Raw genomic sequence first — 22,180 nt, 5'->3', positions numbered from 1 at the left:
TAGCTGCAGCCACTTCCAGGCAGTAAAATCTGTTGTTCATCTATTGCTACGTAACAAATAATCCCTAAATTTAACGGCTAAAAACAAAAATCATTAGAGTCAGGAATTCCGGAGTAACTTAATTGGGTAGCCTTGGCTCAGAGTCCCTCATGTCAGGATGTTAATCAGCCTTCCAGTGTCATCTGAAGTCTTCGTAGGGCTAGAAGGTCCCCTTCCAACACATGACTGCAGAAGATCTCCGTTCCTTTCCATGTGAGCCTTCCCATAGGTATGATGGGAGTCCTCACAACATAACAGCCAGCCTCTCCCAGAGCAGATGATCCAAGGGAGGACGAGGAAGCCACGATGTTTTTATGATTTAGTCTCAGGAATCGCACATCATTTCTTCCACAATCTACTGGTAAAAATCAAGCCTAGATACTGTCCCTGCTCGGTCCAAAAGGAGTTGCCCACCAAATTTTGAAGAGAGGAGCATCAAATAGTCTTGGACATTTTTAAAAACAAACACAGACCCCTTCAAATCAGCGACTCTCTAAAGGACTTTCTAAAGGAGTTTGAAGTCTTGCAGCTGTTGAACTGAGAGGGAAAGAGGGGGGAAAATTGACCGTTTTAATTGGCTAACTTAAAACACCATTTGAATTTACAGCTTTGCCAGATCTCTTTTGTGAAGACAGAGCATTTCTTGGGAAGGAGTGTGTGACCCTGAATGCTGAAATGTGAACATACGGGAAGATTCAGATGGCTTCTGGTTCCCGGAGCTCCCACACCTATGGAAACACACTGTTCAGATCTGGTGCCCGGAGTATGACTGACGGACGCCCAGTGGCTGCCCACCCTTGCACTGAGGCCGTGGTCCCAGGCTGCTCCCAACCAATGGCAGAGCACGTGAAGTACCAAGGCAGGTGCCTTCGGGCAAGATATGAGAATCCTTGAATCCAAATTCAAGGCGACTTTGCCTTGAAGACTCCCCGTTGGCCTGGCCAAATCCTTATTTGAATTGTGCTGCAGCCCAAGCTTCTTCCTCCCCCGATCCTTCTTCCTTCCCTCTCTCCTTCCACGGGCATCACACACGAGTCATAGTCTAAAGGCTCCTCCTATGTTCTCCTGCTCCCTCTCCGAGGAAATCGCTCAAACTTCTAATTCGTTTCGCCATCTGCTCCTTGGCAGATGCAAACTAATGCAGACTTCCTTGTTGGACAAATCCTCCCTATCCCCCGTGTGGGAGGCTTTTCTCACCCCGCACGAAGACTCTGTAATGACCGTAGCAGAAATAATCTGGCCAGAGGTTGGGGTAGACAAATCTCTTCATCCTCCATCGCTAACACCCCACCTAGCCTTGAATCTCGCCATCAGTAATGTGCTAGGGACAGTTTGTACCACATCACAAAAGCCAGTTGAGACATTTTCAGGAATTTTGTGAGCTGCTTGATAAACACCGTCATTATTAAAACTTAAATATACTTACAGTTAAGTAAATTACATTAACAACAAAGATAATAAAAATTCAAAAACTTGTAGCAAGGTAGTTATTAACAACCTTTTATTAGGAGCTATGCCCTTGGAGTGCCTTCCATCTCATATCTGGGCATCGGAAAGTATGTGTAACGGTGTGCTACTTGCACTTGTGTTTGGAGACCGAAGGCCGGATTTAGATGTGCTGTTTCAGCTCATTTCTTCCGTCAGCTGAGAGGTTGGCAGCGTTGAGTGCAGCTTGAAGCAAGAGAAGCCTTGTGGCCGGTCCAGGAAGCTCTGCCCCCCAATCCAAGGAATCCAGTGGATTTGGAACACCTGTGACAGATAGGGCTGCTGCACGGAGCTTTGGCATGTCCAGAAAGCTGAGGCCGAGCACAGGCCCCAGGGTTTTGCAGCCCAGCCGTGAATTCTGTAAACTATAACTCGTCTCCTTTGGAGAGGCCAATCTTGGTTTGTGGCTCGGCACCAATGGATACAGCGGCCTGATCGTGAGCCATTAGACAGCCAGGCAACTGGTGCCCATTGTAAACACGGGTTCACCTGTTCCACTGCACCGTGAACTCAGCTAGCATTCCGTGTGTCTACACAACGGGCCAGGCTCTGTTCCGGGCAATTTACTTCTAACATCCCCTTTCATCTTGGCCACAGTTCTGGGAGGCAGTTCTGTTATTTTGCAGCTATCCCTACTTTAGCGGAGAAAACCGACACAGACAGAGGGTAACTGACCGGCCCCCCTGGTCATATAGCTCGTAAGTAGCAGAGCTTGGTTTGAACCCAGATCCTCTGGCCCCTACGTCCACATGTTTATTTACCAAATTATATGGTTCTTGTGATCAAGCAGAAGGTTTCTGTATGGGACTGGGCTTGAGCAGAAGTGGAAGGGAGAGCCGACTGCGGGGCGGGCTCGGTCTTCCCCCACTGCTGCTCTGCCTCGGTCTACCCATCTGACCTAGGGGTGCTCGCCCAAGTCCAGGGGACTGACGAGACAACCTGCACGAGAGGCACACAGCTGCCGCAACTGGACGCCCCAACACGCTAGCCTGACTCAAGGCTGGCCCTGGAGAACAACTGAGGAGAGTCCCCCGTAGGCAAATCTTCAGCATCTCATCCTGCCCACCACTTCGTCTGAAAGGAGACATGGCCGAGGTGCCTCTGTCGCCCGTATTGGTCAGTAGCTGAGGGTTTAGCTCGGTAGCCAGACTGGGCAGGACCATGAGCACCAGGCTGGGGTGGCGAGATGTCCGGGAAAGGTGCGCTCAGGGCATCTCTCGGGACCGGTCCTCTAGAGGATGAGGCTATTTGGCTCTTCACGCGTAGCCACCGAGTGTCTCCACTGTAGAGGAGGCGCTCGAGAATTGCATGAAAAGGCTGACCTGGCCTTTCCACGTCAGCCCACGGGTTTCCCCAGGACTCCAGCGGGGCCTGGTGATCTCACAAACAAAGTGCGTGTGGAAGCAGAAACACAGACTCTGCGCGGGTTTCAGCGACTTGGACTTCCTTTCCCTCCTCACAGATTTACTGAAGGCTTAGCCTCTGCCATGGTGTTCATGGTACTCCAGGAAGGGGCTGACACGATGGGGTTCGCGCTTCTGTCATGTACTTCGTCACCCTAACGTGTCTGGACTCACGGAGGACGTGACAAAGGCTCATTTGCAGCACAACCGCTATGTGGCCAGTCCTGCAAACGGGTGGCTGAGAGGAAATCCCGACAGACCCAGAGGATGGAAGCTCACACCCAGAGATTTTGCATTTGAAGGCACATGCCCTCACTCACAAAACTCTGGGATTCCACATTCTTTCAATAAACTCCTTTTTTGGTTAAATTTCACATAGTGGGTCTCATAGAGAAAGATCTAGAAAGATGTATTCCAGTAAGTGAAGACTGCTTATTTCTGACTCTGTAGGAATTAGTCACAACTTCTATATTCTTTTTGTTAGTTTATATTTTCTGATTTTTCTACCATGAGCACTAGCATTTTTAACAAGAAATAATCTCTGTAAAATTAGTTTAAAAAATATATCTTGAATTTCCATTAAATTTTATGACTTATGACTTTATCTTTAGGTACACATTTTATTATCAAGACTAACATGCCTAAGGTGCCTGGGTGGTTCAGTCGGTTGGGCGTCTGCCTCTGGTTCAGGTGGTGATCCCAGGATCCTGGGATCAGGTCCCGTGTCGTGGGTCCCTGCACAGCAGGGAGCCTGCTTCTCTCTCTGCCTCTGCCTCTCTCTCTCTCTGTCTCTCATGAATAAATAAATAAAATATTAAAAAAAATAAGACTAATGTGCCTAAAAAGGGAAAAAACTTGAGTAAACTTTATTCAGATTTAAAGAAAATAACATTTTTAAAAAGAATAAAGGAGGTATTCACTCAAGACTAGGGAAAATAATAATATCAGAAAATGCAATAGGATAATTCTGCCTTTTCTTTTTTTTAAGATTTTATTTTTGGCTAATCTCTACACCCAACGTGGGGCTCAGACGCACGACTCTGAGATCCAGAGTCTGATGCTCCACCCACCGAGCCAGCCAGGTGCCCCAGAGTAATTCTGCTTCCATTTATGGTTTTATTTATTATTTACAAATAGTTGATATAACTATGTAATATTGACAGTGCTACAAAAATGTGTGAAAATTGATCTCACCACTGATAGGATGTATAAGATACTGATTAACGGAAGCAGAAAACCATTGTGAAATGCTTTTAAGTATTAAGCATGAACTTTATGGATGTTACTAAGTCAAAGTTGTACATCCATGGGACACTTACGAATTTTATTTAAGGTTTAAAAGGAGACAGAGAAATAGCCAAGTATGTAGCAAATAAAATAATCATCTTCCCAAGATTCTTCTATGCTTGAATTATTTGATAGAGGTCTTATTACACTCACATTTGCGCTCCTTCCTGACATACATCTTCGCAAGGAACTTAAAAAAAAAAAAGAGTAAACCTTCATTAGATTGGCAAATAAATTGAAGTAAATTGTACAGTTCTGCCCACAGACACTACCATGCCCACATTCACAACCTCACACTCTGACGTACATCCTTGTGGTACTCAAAATTTCATGTTGACAAATGAACATGATAAATTGAGACTTTGGAAAGTAGTTGTACAACATCCGAAGTATCCTGCTCCAATTCCCATTCGTTCTGTGCCCAAGTCCAGCCCGGCTCAGTTCAGCAAAGCCTCGTGCTGCTCGTCCCTTCTATCAAATACCTGGGACCCATCTGTGTAGCAGAATGAAGCTGAGGGTAAGGAATAGGGCAGGTGATCCAGCAGCGGACGCTGGATGTGTATCAAGTACCTGCGCTCATGTAACACACGTGAGTGCGTGTGTACAGTGTGCACAGACCTCACGCGCCTGGAAAGAATGAATGTTTACATATATGGATATAATTACATATATATGCATATATATTTAAATAAGTAATAACATATATTGAAAATATATAATATATATATTAAATATATATAAAAAATAAATTTCTCCCTCCCTTTTAGTTGAAAATTTACTGTGAAAATAGAAGATATAAGATGTAAGAATAAAGGAAGAAAATGTATTCCAGGGTTTGGAATGACAGGTGTTCTCAGAGGACTCAAATGTAGTAGTCAAGGACATCATCTCTCGCTAGCTAACGCAGCTGGAAGAGTACAGCCCATGTGTCAGGCATGCTTCCTTTTGCCCAAAATTGAAGTAAATGTTCATTGATTGATTAAACCAACAAGGGACAAATCAAAAAAATTTTTAAAAAGTGTTCTGCCACTAAAAATGTTAAGACAGAACTGAATTATTACAACAGCAGACAAGGATATATATGTGTGTGTGTACAGTCCTTGGCAGGAAAAATATATATATCTCTCCCACACATATATCATGTAATTATATTTATGCTTAAGTATTTTTACATATGTTGTAAAATATATAATATATGCAATTAATTAGGGAATTACATAAAATATAATAGACATGGGGTGCCTCAGTGGCTCAGTCTGTTGAGTATCCAATTTGTTTACAGCTCAGGTCACGATCTCGGGGTCATGAGATGGAGCCCTGTGTCAGTGGGAGTCTGCTGGGGTTTCTCCCCCTCTCCCTCTGACCCCTGCATGTGCTTTCTCTCTCTCTCTCTCTCATTCTCTCAAATAAACAAATCTTTGAAAAATATTATAAGGACATTTTCTATATCATAGATGTAAATATATACGTATGTGACCCTCGCTCTGACTAGGCAGTTACAAGTACGTCGATGTGGATAATTGTGTTAACTATAGCTCCCTGCCTATTACTGAGGCTCAGAGCTAAAGGACAGTAGTTCCTCCCCCACCCCCTCGTCACGTCATGCAATCTTCCACCCATCTCCACCTCGCACTCAAGACTTTCCCTCACATTAACTTTGAGCCCGTCTGGATCTGTGCTTAGTCAATACACGTACTTGCCGGTAAGTGTAAGCTACCGTCAGTTCTCCCATTCATGGAAAAGAAGAAATCTAGTATTGCATTTCCTGAACTTCATGTTGGCCGCTGGCTTCCTGAAGACACGTGGGTGTGCACACGGGGGACACTGCATAAATGAGTGACTCAACAGCTATGACTTTAGCAACCTGACTCGCTGGTTTCTGTGGTGACAGCGCTGGTCTGGGCACAGAACTCTAGGCTCTGAGGCTCTCTTGCTAAAAATGGTCTGCTCTGCCGACCTTCCACCCCACCCATGTGGCACGTGGCCTTCCCAGCGTGGCTTTTCCACGTGGAAGGCAGCTGGGGCCAGCTTTACAAGTTTAGAAAGGGGAAACTAGATGGGGGGTAAGAAAAAGTGGGGAAAACGGGTGGGTCCTGGGGAAGTGAACTTTTGCCCTGTTCTGTTTCCACACAAGCCTGACCCCATGGTACAACACTATTGTGAATCTCAGTTCCATGTTGTCCTGACCCAAACCACAGCTCTTTGTCCTTGCATGTAGAAGTAAAAGACACTCAGAGACTTTCTAGAGACTTCAGAGTGTTCGAGTGGTAGAGTTTGCAAGGTACACGCCCGGCACGGGGACCTCTTTCGCTTTGGTCCCATTAAAGCCAAACTCAAGTCAGGTGAGTCAGTAGGAAGACAGCACCTCGGAGAGCAAGAATCAAATAGGCAGAATAAAAAAAGCAAAAACCAAATCCTATCTCTGGGCCTTTGTCTGGGGTAAAGCATGCGCTTTCTACCATAGCCCGAATCCTGTTTTGAGAAGTACAGTTGACCCTTGAACAATATACTACAGGGGTTAGGGTCACCAACCCCCCACAACTGAAAATACATGTATATGTTTTGACTCCCCGGAAATTTTACTGATAATCTATAAGGTTGACTAGAAGCCTTATTGATAACATAGGCAGTTGATTAACATATATTTTGCATGTTATATATATATATATTACATACCGTCTTCTTACATTAAAGGAAGCTAGAGAAAAAATGTTATTAAGATCATAAAAGAAAATATATTTACAGTATTGTACTGTAGTTACCCCCCAAAATATTCACATGTAAGTGGACCTGCATAGTTCAAGCCTGTGTTGTTCAAGAGTCAACTGTATTTGGCTTTTGGTAGGCAACTGTGCTGTCCCATCAGCGACTGTGAACCCCTCAGCCAGTCTTGCTGAAATGACCCCGGACTCACACTTGGCATCCTGTAGCCCCTGCTTAGAACGAAATCCTTAAAGGCAGTGGTTCCATGAAGGTCAGCAAGCGACTCCTCCAAGAAGAAGATCCACATTAAAACAAAAACAATGACAAAGAAAAAAAAAAAAAGTCAGCTGTCAGAAGTTTGATTCCCACTTGTCCTAATTAAAGGCAGCCAGCTGTTTATAAAGTACCTCATCTGAAATCACTTCCTTCTCCTCTGGGAGTACACGTGTAGATAACGTTCAGGAGCTGAATATAAAGACTTTCAAAAGATGTCCAACTTTCTCTCCTTTCCCTACCCCCTTTTTTCTAACTCGTGTATTAAGGAGAAGCAACACTTTTTAGCAATTAGACAATTATTAAGCCCAGATGTCTGGAATCGAACCTATTTGAGATTGACGAGTGTGATACTGTGAGTTTTTAGTAAGACATTTATATTCGGTTTTCTTCCCATTCCTGGCACAGAGCTCCTAAAAACCATTGCAATTTCCTAAGTGGTAAGTGCCACAAAGGCTAAAGGAGAATTTTTTGTTATTCATAACCAGCTCCTTTTAACCACGACAGAGACTGTGTTAACAAGGTGATTTTTGGAAAGCCCTTGGAGAGCACAGGACGGAGTCCACCTGCCAGAGGAAAGAACCATGTGATGAGAGGGTGGGAACTTCCGCTCCATCTTGCAATCTCCGGCTGAGTTAATCACAGATGACCAGTGACGTAATCAGCCACGCCTACCTATTAGAGCCGCCATAAAAGCCCAAAAGGACAGGGTTCAGAGAGCTCCCAGGTTGGTGAGTATGCAGAGGTTTGGGGTGCGGGGTTGCTCAGGGAGGGCACGGAGGCTCTGCACCCTTCATCATACACCTTGCTCTGTGCATCTGGCTAGTCCTGAGTTATCTCCTTTTACAATAAACCCATAATTTCATGAGTAAGCAGTTTTCCTGAGCTCTTTGAGCAGATGACAGAACGCGAGGAGGAGGTATAGGGACCTCCAATGCCCAGTGCGGAAGCACAAGGGAGAACCTGACGTATGATTGGCATCTGAAGTGGGAGTAGGGTTGTGGGACTGAGCCCTTCCCCTGTCACGTCTGATGTCAACTCCAGGTAGACAGTCGCAGACTTGAGTTAAATTGTAGGACACTCAGCTGGTGTCTGGAGAATCAGAGAATTCCTTGGTGATGGGAAAAGAAAAACCCTGACACATCTGCTGACCAGAATTGAGAGTAGTAGAGCAAGAAACGAGTGTTTTTTCCACTTGACAATATATTCGTAATTTTGAGATCTGTTAAAAAGGAACACCAGGCCCCAAATGGAGTCCCTTTGGTTAAGCCCCACCAAGATTTAGTACCTAACCCAGCTGTGGGTTCAGCCTGCCCTAGGAGTGGGATTTTAAACCAGGCAGTCTGGACTTTCCTGATGAGCACTAGGCAGGTGCTCTGCATAAGAACTCAGCCCTTCCTTCTCAGGGAGGTGACTTTGCCTACAACAAACCTCTGTCTTCTTTTGCTAATAGCTTCCTTATCCCACCCCTTTTCTACCTATAAAAGCCTTCCATTTCATAAAAGTCCTTGGTGCACTCTTCTGTTTGTTCAATGAGCTGCTGCCAATTCATGAACCATTGAATAAAGTCAATCCGATCTTCAACTTTACTTGGTTGAATTGTTGTTCTTTAACAGATTTGGTGGCAGCGGTGGGAGCGAAGGAGACATCCAGTGGTGTTGGGGGCAACAAGAAACAAGTGTGGTGCCTGAGAACACGGAGTTCTCTGTCTCTCTTGCTGCTCCTGAGGGCCTCTGGGAAGTTCCTCTGGTTCTGAGCTCCACTCTCTGCTTCAAGCTCCTGATCTGATCGGCTCTCCACATCCCCCACCCACCGGAAACCGCCTGCTCTATCGGGGGTTCTGTCATCAGATCCACGTTTGCAGCTGTGGTTCCCCATTTGTTTGGGATCCGTCCATACCCCCTATTCTTTGGGGTCTGCTGGTTCAGTCCTTTTTCTGGTCTCCAGGTTCCACACAGGGAACTGCTGGTTACTGGGTCCAACTTAAAAACCAGACTGGATTGGATTCGGGACTGGACTAGATCTGATTTGAGCTGATCTGTGTCTGCTTTGGGCTGGACAGGCCCAGTGGGTGGCCTCAGATATTCAGGCTTAAATAAGGGCTTATTGCTAATGATCACCTCAGAAGTCACGATGAAAAGACTGGTGGACAGAAGTTGCGCATCTAAAGGTTCTTAGAGTGTTTTCCACTTTGAGGAGACCCCTGTGGTAGGCCCTCTTAGGTAGAAGTTTGGCTCCAAGAAACCCAAAGGCCTAGCTGAAAGAAATGGCACCCTTTTTATCCAGATATCCACATGCCTCATGCTTGCTTATTTTATGTCTAAGAACTCTGTTCCCAGAAGCTGCAGATATCTAGCAAAATGGCAATGTTTTACTAAAAATGACATTAGAATTACGATGACAAATTAGAAATAGAATTACAAAGGCCATTATGGGGAATATTCCGGTGGGACAAGATCACTCATCTAAGAAATGCACTTGAGAGCGAGAGGGTCCCAAGTTGAAAATGCAGAATGGGACGCCTGTTCAACCGGTACGCAGAAGCCTCCAAAAGGTTTGAAGATTCCAAAATAACATCATTGAACTACTTCATTACAGAAAGCAAATGAAAAATTAGAGACACAAGAGGTACCTAAAATAAAAGACTGTAGGACTCGGGCGACTTCTGTTGCTCCCTCTGTCCTTTTTCCCCCAAGAACCCGTGGCTTACTAATCCTCTGAACACCCGTTCCACTCGGAAGAGACTCTTGGACAGTTGCTTTTGAAAATAAAACTATTCAAGGTTGTAAACGAACCTCTCAGTTCTCAGTCACTTCTTGGTCAAAGACTGAGCTAGTGCTCATAATTAAAGAACTTCCTAAATCTAGGGAGGAAGCCCAGAAGTTTTTTTGAGAGTTTGAGTCATTCTCAGGGCCCCGGGTCCCGGCTGCCCAGTCTTTATCAGCCTGTACCCATGTTGGTAGGACCTAGTGAAGTCCAAAAATGGATGCAGAAAGCAAGACCGCAAAACCCCGGGGATGGTGTTCGAGATCCTTAGTCTTCAACATCCCAAGGACCACAAGAAGGTCACAAAATAGAAGCCGAACTTTTACAAGTCATTCCCGGAGACTTCAAACAGGTGTAACCAAACCTCTCCCTAAATCACCTCACTAACCATTAAATCCTGGGGCCATACAAGACCTCACACCCACAGAAGACCTCATCGCCTGGGGGCTAACCATCCCTTGTGCCAGTTCCTTCAGCCGACCTCACCAGTCTGGAAACGTCATGGACAGGATGCTGATTTTTCCAGGATTTGGGATTTATTCATAAATCAGTGATTCCTCATCTCCCCGTCATTCCAAACCTAGACACCTTTCTGTCAGGAGTTCCACCAGACTCAAAATGGTCCACGGCTGCGGACCTCTGTTCAGCCTTTCCAGCACCCCTGGTGATCCCAACCACCCCATTTGCCTCCCTTGTACTGTCAACGCTCTACCTGCACAGTGATGCCTCAAGGGGTCATGAGGCCCCTTCTTACTTCTCTCGAGCACTTTACCAAGATTTAAGCAACACTCAGTTGCCTGGGAAATCCATCCTTTTGCAATATGTAGATGACCTCTTGCTACTTTCAGCCTCCAAAGAGTTCATAGAAGATTTCACTGATTTGCTAGAGCAGTTAGCTGTAAAGGGACACAAAGTCTCTAAGGAAAAATCACAATTATCTCTAGACCCTGTTCATTACCTGGGTAATTGTTGAAGCCCTGAATCTCCCCAAAGAATGAAGCTAGTCCAGGAATTTCCTATATGCACAACTAGGTGACTAGTGGGTAACTAGGCTTGACCGGCTCTTGAAGATGATAGGCTCTTACTTTTTCGCTATTAGCTACCCTAGTCTGTGAACTTACTAAAATTTCAGTCCCTGAACACTCTCCTTGGGAAGACAACTGTGTGCTGGCTTTCAGGAGACTGAGACAAGCACCCCAAGACCCGCCTGCCTCAGGGCCACCCCACTGTGCAAATCTTTTCAGCTTATTTGTGCAGGAAGGGGATACTCAAGCCCTGGGAAGGCTCACTGAAGGGCAGGGTAGTAGCCAGAAGCCTGGGACCCAGTACAGCACAGCCTGGTTCTGTCGCTCCTGCCTAGCCCAGCTGTCTTTTTTTTTTTTTTTTAAGATTTTATTTATTTATTTGACAGACAGAGATCACAAGTAGGCAGAGAGGCAGGCAGAGAGAGAGAGGAGGAAACAGGCTCCCTGCTGAGCAGAGATTCCCGATGCGGGACTCAATCCCAGGACCCGATCCCAGGACCCTGAGATTATGACCTGAGACGAAGGCAGAGGCTCACCCCACAGAGCCGCCCAGGCGCCCCTGGCCCAGCTGTCTTACGGCTACAGTCACAGCAAGGCGAGAATGGCAGTCTCACCGTATGTGACCCTAGGAAATGACGTTTATTCGTGAACTGCACACACTGTCCAAAGTCTCCTTAACTCAGAATTGACTCAACATTTCTTGCGGGTACACTAACTTCCTAAGAGATCCTTCTGCGTTCACGCCTACTCTGAGTCTTAGACGTTGCAACACCCTTAATCCCGCTACATTACCGCCTCTACCTGAGGAAGTCAAGTCGGTGACTACAAGGCACTAGCGTCCCATTTTGTGGTAGCGCGTCCTGATTTATGAGATACTCCTTGAACTACTCCTGATCGCATCCCCATGCATGGGTCATACCGTAGAAATGAGAAAGAGGATTTTCAGTCTGGCTGAACGATTCCTATCCAAGATGACCTACTCCAAAGGGGAAACCTTCCCTAAGCTCCAACCACGCAACAAACCGTGCTCTGTGCCCTTACCTGAGCAGGCCAGCTCTCAGGATCATAGCAGCCTGCCTCTGGGGCCATCCAGGATTTAGGGATGTTACAGAAACAAAGGGGCTTCCTTATGTCCTCTGGGACTCAATCAAAAATGGGCAATAGGTAGACGATCTTACTGCTCGTCTCTTACCTCCTGAAACTGTCGTCAAAATGGAGGCTCATAATAAAAGACTGAAACCTCAGTGTCAGAGAAATACCCCCGGCTGACTTCCATGCAAAGGCAGCAGCAAATAAATCTATAAAGACTGTTGCGTGTGTGGATGAAATCCACTCTGCTTCTGCAAAACAATGACCCGTCCTCACCAGATTTTGGCCACCCTGACCTCCTTGTCCCACGGCAACAGTCTGCGCCCAGATCAGAAATGAACACGGGTCAACAAAGTTAGGGCTGTGGGAAACTCGAGGCACCTGCCGGTCTCATCCTGGCTCCGGACAAGCCCCACTTTTTGGTTTTTGCATCACTGAACCCACTCCAGGACGTTTAAGATGAACTTGAACTGGGAACTGACATTAGCGGGGAGATGTCCTAAAGCTGCCAAGACCATCTGCACTGAGGTGCGACAGGCCAGCTTCCTAAGCCTAGAGAAACTCTGGTGGTCTCCAAGGGCCTCAGAGCCCCTCCCTCTGGACCCTCGGAACACCCGCCGCTGGACTCCTTCCTCCAGCTGCGCCGAGGCGTGGGTCACCGCTCCGTCTGCTCCCTCGCGTGCTGTCTGGGTGGGCGCCAGCCTTCCCCGGCCGCAAGGCGGACGTCCTCGTGATGGCGAGGAAACCGTCGGAGTGTGTGTTTCCCACTTGGGGCCTAGCTTCCACAATCTCCAGCGGTCAAGGCAGCCACTTCACTTGGCAAAGTGTATGAGGCTTAATGAAAACCTCGCCGGCTTTTCGGAACTAGCATTGCCTTTATCGGCCGGACTCATCGGGCCAGGTTGACAGAACTCACGGGATCCTCAAACTTCACATTTCTTTTTTTTTTTTTTTTTTTTTTTAAAGATTACTTACTTATTTGTTTATTTGACAGACAGAGATCACAAGCAGGCAGAGAGGCAGGCAGAAAGAGGGGAGGAAGCAGGGTCCCTGCCGAGCACAGAACCTGATGTGGGGCTCGATTCCAGGACCCCGTGATCATGACCTGAGCCGAAGGCAGAGGCTTTAACCCACTGAGCCACCCAGGCGCTCCTAACTTAACATTTCTAAACTTGCTGAAATCACCGGACTCCCCTGGCTGAAGGTATTGCTTTTGGTCTTCCCATCTGTTTGGAAAACATAAACTCAGTCCCCAGGAAATAGTCACCGGCAGACCAATGTCTTCTACGACCTTCAGCTGATCCCTGCTGCCTCCTCCTGGTTTGATCAGCTGCCGCACCTCTTTACCATCGGAGGCTCAAGCACATCAACCACAGATTGAAGATTTAATCCGATCCCACTTCAAGGCCACAGTCTGGAGTCCGGTGATTGGGTATTCCAGAAGCGTCATCAAAGGATGAGAACCCTTGAGCCCCATTAGAAGGGATCCTACCAAGGACTCCTGACCACTGCCACTGCTACGGAACTGGAGGCCACTGAGCCCCCAGATAGACAGTCCACAGCCAGAGCAGTCCCCCCGCCACTTGCCCGACACCTGGTCCTGTGCAGATACTGGAGACCCCTGAATCACGGGGAGCAAGAGAACGATCAAAGTCAACTGCTTTCTACCCAAGGCACTAATTAGCACTTCATCCGTGAACATGAAACTCCTTCTTCTCTTTCTGTTCATGACTCTAACACTGGCCCAGAAGGGTAATTGCATCATCTGTATCTCCCAGTCCATCGCTACGGGAGGCAAACTGGCAGATTCCTGGATTCGTCACGTTGCGAGACATTCCCTGGTCCTCCCGGCGGCCAATTTCTCTTCTCTTCCCACGTCACCACAAACTACAGTTGACCCCTGCTTGGAAGCAGGTACCCCAGTGGCACATTTACTCATGCGAATCTCTGTACATTTGCACCCCCACGTGCCCAAGATTATCAAGACCAGAGCTGTCCCCGCTCGCTGAGAGACTGCACCAGCAGCACGCATCTTTGTCAGGCACTTAGGATGACCTTTTATTTCAGGCTGGGTGACTGTCTTCCCGTAAGCACTAAAAAACCTGGCTGACCTCTGGTGTAGGAGTCAGAACAGATGAGACTATGATCAGAGGCTTCTTAACTCTGCAGATTCCATCGCTAAGACACTAGCTGCCCAGCAAATATCCCTAGACTTTCCGGCCAAAGTTGTTCCTGATAAAAGGATTATCTTTTAGCTGAGCAAAGAGGTGTCTGTGTTATGCTGCCCATACACCACATGCTGCCCTTGGATTAAGACCGCTGGGGAAGCCGAAACTCACTTACGTAACATCACTGGGCAAGCCACTTGGCTTAAAAGGGCGCCTCTGACAACAGGGTCATTCTTTGACCGGTTGGGCCTCAGAAACCATGGCTCCAAAGTGCACTCCAAACATTGGGAATGATCCCATGTGCAGTTACCATAATACTCTCCCTGGTGGGTTCTGTTCTCTCAAAAGCTTGAAATGCATGTTTGTAGCCGCTTGTCACCAAGCAGATGATCTCCTTAAGTCTGGAGCATCACGAAGAGATGAAGGGAATGACTGGCTAAAACATGGTGAGCCTGAATCACCACCCGTGAACACCACAGGGATTCGTCAAAAGAAATGAGATCCACAGAAGCTTTGGGACCTACAGACCAGCAGCTGCGAGCAGCGCTAATGCCTTACAGTTTGATCACACCTCTCGGTGCAGGGGACAGTCTCTGGAAGGGGCAGGGGTGCGACCGTGAAAAAGGAACAACGGGTCCAAAAGGGAGTCACTTGCGTGAAGCCCCACCAAGATTAATACCTAATCGAATACCGAATCGAAGTTTCAGATTCTCCCATGAGTGGGATTTTAAACCAGTGAGTCTGGAATTTCCCGATGAGCGCCCGCGAGGCTCTGCCTGAGATCCCTGCCCTTCCCCCTAAGAAAGGTGACCTTACCTGGAACAATCTTTTCTTTTGCAACAATTTCCTTGACCCACTCATTTCTGCCTATGAAAGCCTTCCTCCTGACACCACACAACTCTTCCACTTGTGTTCCGTCTTACACAACACAACTCTTCAGAGCTCACTTCTGCTGGTTGGACAGGATGGTTCAGTGAGTCACTGAATAAGGCTAATTACACCTTTAAATTTACCTGGTTGGATTTTGTTCTTTAATAGATTTTAACATGAAAGGGCACGACAATCAGAAAAGATTTGATCCGGTTCCAATACCTTTGGGATCTTTACGTATTCTTTCGGTTTTACCTCTCATTTATTTGAATTTTAAAACTGGATAGGTAAGTTTATGTCATTGTAACTCCGTTCTTTAACACCGTTTGACCTCCCAAATGAGCTCCTCCAAGAACAGGGAAACTCGTGTGGTCCTGCAAGACAGCCATGTCGCCCTAGCGACTGCGCTTTGCCGGCATTGCACCGCGTCTTATGTGTCTGATGAACTGGGATGCCACAGTCAATGCAGCTAAAGTCCCCAGGGCAATTCGATCTTCAGGAACTCCAAGCGTGGGATTTATAAACGTCATTATGGAAAACCCCATGGTTTCTACTCCTCCCTCTGTCTAGACTGTCCGGTAAATAATCTTTCACTATAATATGCAGCCCTATTTCCAAAATCTGAACGTCATTTCTTTTTCAGGAGCTTACTGTCCCCACTCTGGCAAACATCTTTTCCTGCTTTCACCATCAAAATGGAATATGTAAAATCCCTTCAGCCTGGAGTAAGTCTTTAGGAATGTATTTCTAACAAAAGAACTTCTAAGACCCTTACAAATAGTAAGTTTTGCAACCACTATTATTTTTCAGTATTTAATTGGTTAAGAATTAACCTTCACTCCTTCATGTTTTGTTATTTTTTAAGTGCAGCTGGGATAGTTTTATGTCATGTAGTAAATTCACATAAATTTAGATATTTTGCTCCAGAAACCATATGCCAGAAAATTCTACTGAACATTATTTACATTATGTATAGGCTTCTTTAAGCATCTTGTGCTCTAAATTTGTGTCAGGCCCACATCTGAAAATAAGAATGTCATACCCGCTACTGGAAAAGATAAAAAGGACCATCCTTCTGGTCTCAGGTTTCCAATCTAAAGGAGGCGATCAATGAGTGATTACTAAATGAACGAGTAGGCAAATTGGTACATTTTACTTCCTTCTGCAGTGTTTTCACATCATTATCTGGGAGAAGTTTTGGGCCCACTGTAAAAGAGAAGAGGTTCACAAATATTCGTCTCAGAGTTCTGTTCAGGTGTTGCATCATTATCTCCAAATTTCCAGGACTACGATGAGTATCTTCTTTGTAACTTCTTTGCCCTTCTTTTGCGGGCACAGAGTTTTGTGTAGTGATATTAGAGCACCTACTTGTTAGGCGTGTTTGTTGCTTTGTGATACCAAGCAGTGTTTACTGACCTTTGTCCTTGTTCTCTTAGACAAATCCTACAACTCTGCTGAACTGCAAAAAGATGTTTCCCGAAGGCAATTTTTGAATTCTTTAACATTCATCCATTGCTGACAAAAAGCAAACTTCCCATTTAGTTACTCAAAGAGAACCGGTGATGTTATATCCATTCTGAGCAGGTGGTCCTACCACGTCACTCCACCCTTGGAACAACCAATTTATCCATAGAATTAACTGTCCCAAGAATGCTAGGAATATAATGAGTGATTGTCCTATCTTTAGAGACATTGTGTCTACCACAAAGCCAGGAGATCCCACGTCTTACTTATTACACGTACAACGTGTGTATGTGTAACTTTCCCATTGTTGAGGTCAACATGCAAGCTGTAAGACTTTCTGGAACTTGTGTTTCACCCAGACTCTGGCTTCAGTATGAGCTACCAGGTACACTGCGAAACCCTCCAGATCGGATGATCTAATCTCAACATATACACATACCTGTTCCTGCATCTCCCTTTTAAAATTCTCATCTTGAGCTTTACATGACACCTTGGGGTCAACCAAAGGTTCGTCTGCTCTTTGCTTTTTCCACAACTTCGTGTTCAGATACCAGGCTCCATATCTCATCTTCACACACTTTGGTTTATGAGGATTCTACAGAAAATAACATAATTCCCAATTTCATTCATTTTTTATATTTGTCATTTCAATAAACCGAAGATTTAGTTTCTGAAAGCAGTAGCATTTATTTTTAGCTCATTATTGATCCTTGTCAAGGTATTTTATGAAGTTTCAGAATGCTTTTATTTACAAAGGTACCGTGAAAAGTTCATGAACAAGAAAAAATGGGTGGTTAAATATGGCCTTCGACTTAGACAAACATGGGTTGAAGTCCAGCCTCCCCCACTTAGTAGCTATGAGTCGAGAGGCAAATTACTTAATCCTGCATCTATAAAATGAAGATGAGAGTATCCCCTCCATAGGGTTGTAGGAAAGATTAAAGGAGAATCTTACGTGAAGCAGCTAGAAATCATATTAAAAAATCACATATTTCACTGAAGCATAATGACCTTAGACAATATAGAACCAACCAGGGTGCCTGGGTGGCTCAGTTGGTTAAGCATCTGACTCTTGCTTTCAGCTCAGGTTGTGATCTCGGGGTCATGGGATGAAGCCCCATTTCAGGCTCATCACTCAGCGGGGAGTCTGCTTCTTTCCCTCTTGCTCCTCCTCTGCCTCTCCCCCTGCTTGTGCATGGCCTCCATCTCTCTCTCTCTCTCAAATAAATAAATATCAAGGGAAAAAAAAACACCAATACTCAGTCAGCCATAATCACGAGTTATAGACTTCCTATGAGCCCAGAACTGCCTTTCTTTAGCCTTATTAATGCTACACTAGTTTTGATCAAAATGCTATCCAACAGCAGCAACAACAAATACGCTCTCCAACACTAATCTCTTCCCCATAAACGGAAGAGAGAAAGTGGCTCAGTGGCTGAAGCCTCTGCCTTCGGCTCAGGTCGTGATCTCAGGGTCCTGGGATCGAGTCCCGCATCGGGCTCTCTGCTCAGCAGGGAGCCTGCTTCCTCCTCTCTCTCTGCCTGCCTCTCTGCCTACTTGTGATCTCTCTCTGTCAAATAAATAAATTTTTTTTAAAATTGTTTAATAAAAAAAAAATAGACGGCCTTCCTTCCTTTCTGCCATTCCTCAGTAGTGAATGACGGACGCAAAGAGACCTGCCGGGTCGAGACCTGATAGTGTGGACGCGATCCCCACACACCGAGCAAGACCAAATGATGAAACCGCCGAGATTCTGCGGCCTCTCTTCTCACTCACATTTAAACCTGAAGCAGAATGTGTGGTTCATTTCAAGTCAAGTCCGATCTGCCGTATCTCAGGCAGAGAGAACGGGACAGAGCAGAGGGGGGGAAAGCCCTCCGCAGAGCTGGCCTCAGCGTTTCTGTCCTTCCCCTTCGAACAGACGGTCGAAAACCTGCAGCCACCTCACAACACCCTTGTCTTCTGCCCTGCCTCACTCTTCGTAACGGGACATAGCCCCGTTTCACATGCTAAGTTGTCTTCTGATGCTCGTCTCTCTGTTCATGCTTTAAAATGCGGAGTTTGTTCCTAGGTACAAACCCCTGACATCTAGAACAATATTTTGGATATAATAGGTGCTCAATAATACTTATTGAATTAAAATTGGATTGCTTAACTTGGCATTATGGATACTTTGAGCTGGATGATCCTTTGTTGGAAGGTCAGGAAGACTGCTCTCCTGTGCATAGTGGGATGTTTATTTTTATTTGTTTAACTATTTAAAAAATACTTTAAAATATTTTTTAAAAATATTTTATTATTTATTTGTCAGAGAGAGAGAAAGAGTGAGTGCACAAGGAAAGTGAAAGGCAGGGAAAGGAGGGCATGAAACCTCTACTACTGCTACTGCACAGACTGAGTTCGGAAGCACGTTCTGTTGTTGGGTGACCAGTCGTCTCTCAAGACTCAGTACAAACACCATTTCTTCTGCGAGGCCTTCGCTGAACCCACCTTCGCCCCATGCTGGGTGGAATCGATTACCTCTTCCTCTCTCTCCCTACGAAACCGTGTCATTATAGTTAATCATTTACATGTTGACCCAACTAGGCTGTCAACCCTTAAATGCAGGAAACAAGCATTTGTCTCCGCTTCTTGGTTTGTTCCCAGCACATTTTGGCACCTGGTAGTAGGAAATCAGAAATGTTCGTTGAAGGATTGCATAGACAAATGGGTGAATGAATATATGAGGCAAACAGAGTTATATGGCAGGAGGGGCCCAGGCGGCTGGGAGAGATTAGAAGTAAGAATGAATTCATGTCAACCCAGGACCTGAAAAATCTCCACGGAAAAACCGGCCTATGACCTGGGTTTAGAGGAGGGTATAAGAAGGTAGGCATGGGCAGAGGGGCACTTCAGGCAGAGAGAATATTATGAGCACAGAAAAGGTTGTAGGAAAGCTCAGAGTTTTAGAGAAGACCAAAGAACAATGTAGCAGGAGTAAGTGGGATAAAAATAACGAAGGGAATTTCCACTTCTGGAATAAGGATCAGATTCACCCTCCACATGCAGCAGCCAAAAAAGAAAAGAAGTAAGTATAAATATATATATCCATATATAATGGTTTATAAGACACTAGACATCAAATAGCAGGTACAGTGATCCCCTAAGAGACAAGAAACTAAAAAGATAAGCCCCACAATTACCCCAGATCAGTCTTTTTTTTTTTTTTTTTTTTTTTTTAAGATTTTGTTCATTTGAGACAGAGAGAGAGAGCACAGAGGGAGAGGAAGAAGGAGAAGCAGATTCTCTGCTGAACAAGGAACCCAGTTCAGGGCTCAGTCCCAGGACCCCAAGATCATGACCTGAGCCGAAGGCAGACGCCCAACCCCCTGAGCCACCCGGGCACCGGCCCCAGCTCGCTGTGTTGAGAGACGGTCCAGGCCACAGCGCAGGGAGAGGCTCGGAGGAGACCAGCAGCCCCTGAGCTGAGTGGTTGGAATTGAGAGACCAGACCAAGGTGGTTCAAGCTGACAGCAACAATTAACAGAAAGCGGAGAAGTGCTTGGAGAGGGCAATCAGCGGTTTGCAGACATCTTCCTCAGCATGTGTGAGAGGAAACTACCCGAGCTTAGGGAAAGAACCAGCCAAAAGGATTAGAAGAAACAGGGTGCAGCATGTACACGGGGTCAGGGACAGTTTCTGTTCTCTTCTGAGAAGCCTGAAGATTCACAGGACCCTGGGTAGAAAAAACCGAAGGGTCTTGTCCCTTGTGGAGAATCACCCATGGACTGAACAGTCAGTCCTTCCTAACAAATTCTGAGAGCCAAGACCAAAAAGGATCAAAATTTCCAAGTAAGTTTAACTACATCCCAGTAGTAAACAGTTATTATAACTGTATAACTGTATTTCATAAGCTCAAGATTAAGAAGAGATGTGGAAATATTTTTTTAATTCAAGTTTTTAAATATTTTTAAAATATTTTTTAAAAACTCGAGTCAAACATTTTTTTGTTTTGTTTTTGGGTTTTTTTTTTTTAAGATTTTATTTCTTTATTTTAGAGAGAGAGAATCATGAGCATGGGGTCCAGGAGGAGGAGGGCCAGAGGCAGAGGGAGAAGCAGGCTCTCCACTGAGCAAGGAGCCTGATGTGGGACTCGATCCCAGGACCTTGGGATCCTGACCTGAGCTGAAGGCAGACGCTTAACCCACTGAGCCACCCAGGTGCCCCTCAAGCCAAACTTTCTGAAATGAAAATTTTAATGTACACAATGGCCGAAAAACACCAGAGGTGATTGATGGCTGATTAGGCATTGCATAAAGAACAGATTCGAATCTGTAAGGACAGCGATCATAGGACAGAGAGGAAAAACAATTCCCAACTGGACGCGCAGCAGCGAGCTGTGGGACAACCCCATGCAACGTAATTACATGTAACTACATGTAACTGGCATCCTCAGAGCCCAGAGGAAGAGAGACAAAACAGTTTTTGAAGAAATAATGATCAACATTCTCCAAAATCTGATGCAAAGTATAAACCCGTGGATAAAAGAGGCGCAGCAAACCCCAGGCACAAGGTGTACCTAATAATCACACCACTCACAGCTGGCAACAGAGAGCCAAGCAGCCAAGGGAAAACACATGTCCAGAAAAACAAAGATGAGGAAGGCTAAAGATTCCTCATCAGAAACAATACAGCCAAGAAGGCAGTGGTATTAATACCACCTTTAAGGTGCAGACAGACAAAACAATGTAAAAAGGATAAAACCGACAAAACACTGTGAGCCTAGAATTCTATACTCACAAAAGTTGTTTTAAAAATGAAGGCACGGGGACACCTGGGTGGCTCAGTTGGTTAAGCAGCTGCCTTCGGCTCAGGTCATGATCCCAGCGTCCTGGGATCGAGTCCCACATCGGGCTCCTTGCTCAGCAGGGAGCCTGCTTCTCCCTCTGCCTCTGCCTGCCACTCTGTCTGCCTGTGCTCCCTCTCTCCCCCTCTCTCTCTCTGATAAATAACATCTTTAAAAATGAAGGCACGGTACGGATATTTTCAGACACACAAAGGCTGACGGAATTAACCACCAGCAGATCCACAGTAGGATTCAAGGAGGTCCTACCAGTGAAGGAAAATGACCCCATATGGAAATGTACTTTAACTTTCACATAGTGACCCTCTGTCTGCCAGTCAAAAGTTCAGTTTTGGCAATAACCAGCAGGGCTGGTAAAGCAGCACTTGTGCAATGATTTGTACATAGGGGATTGAGCAATGTGATTCGGCCCCGATCCGGGGCCAGCTGTGGTTCAGGCCTCGGGTGTGATGGACACAACCTGCCTGTCCAGCATTACGGTGCACTTTACGCTTTACAGAGATGAAGAGCAAACAGAAAATTTCAAGCGCTGCTATTAGTGTCGGAATGCATATTTTTCCTAAACCTTGTGCAGTGGAGCCAAGGATGGAAAACATCACATATGTAACCACGGATGGAAAACATCACATATGTAACCACAGATGGAAAACATTGCATATGTAAGCACGGATGGAAAACATCGCATATGTAACCACGGATGGAAAACATCGCATATGTAACCACGGATGGAAAACATCGCATATGTAACCACGGATGGAAAACATC

General features: G+C 45.7%; 1 protein-coding gene across 2 annotated transcripts in view; it reads right to left on the bottom strand.

Annotated features, from left to right (window-relative positions):
- Positions 1-3,854: 3,854 nt before the first annotated feature.
- Positions 3,855-22,180, bottom strand: part of FAM47E (family with sequence similarity 47 member E) — a 37,442-nt gene continuing 19,116 nt past the window's right edge. Inside the window, exons 6-8 of one of the 2 annotated variants that reach the window (XM_059397156.1) lie at positions 17,012-17,167; positions 7,129-7,203; positions 3,855-4,404 (exon numbers count right to left, since the gene is read on the bottom strand). In XM_059397156.1, the coding sequence (XP_059253139.1) occupies positions 4,339-4,404; positions 7,129-7,203; positions 17,012-17,167 (297 nt within the window). In that variant the 3' untranslated portion in view covers positions 3,855-4,338. Of the gene's footprint in view, positions 4,405-7,128; positions 7,204-16,257; positions 16,315-17,011; positions 17,168-22,180 lie in introns of those variants that run through there. The other variant, XM_059397167.1, reaches the window with a different exon arrangement.

The sequence above is a fragment of the Mustela nigripes genome, chromosome 1 (genome assembly GCF_022355385.1).
Source record: "Mustela nigripes isolate SB6536 chromosome 1, MUSNIG.SB6536, whole genome shotgun sequence".
Taxonomy (NCBI): Eukaryota; Metazoa; Chordata; class Mammalia; order Carnivora; family Mustelidae; genus Mustela; species Mustela nigripes.
This window is presented reverse-complemented; position numbering and strand designations above follow the sequence as displayed.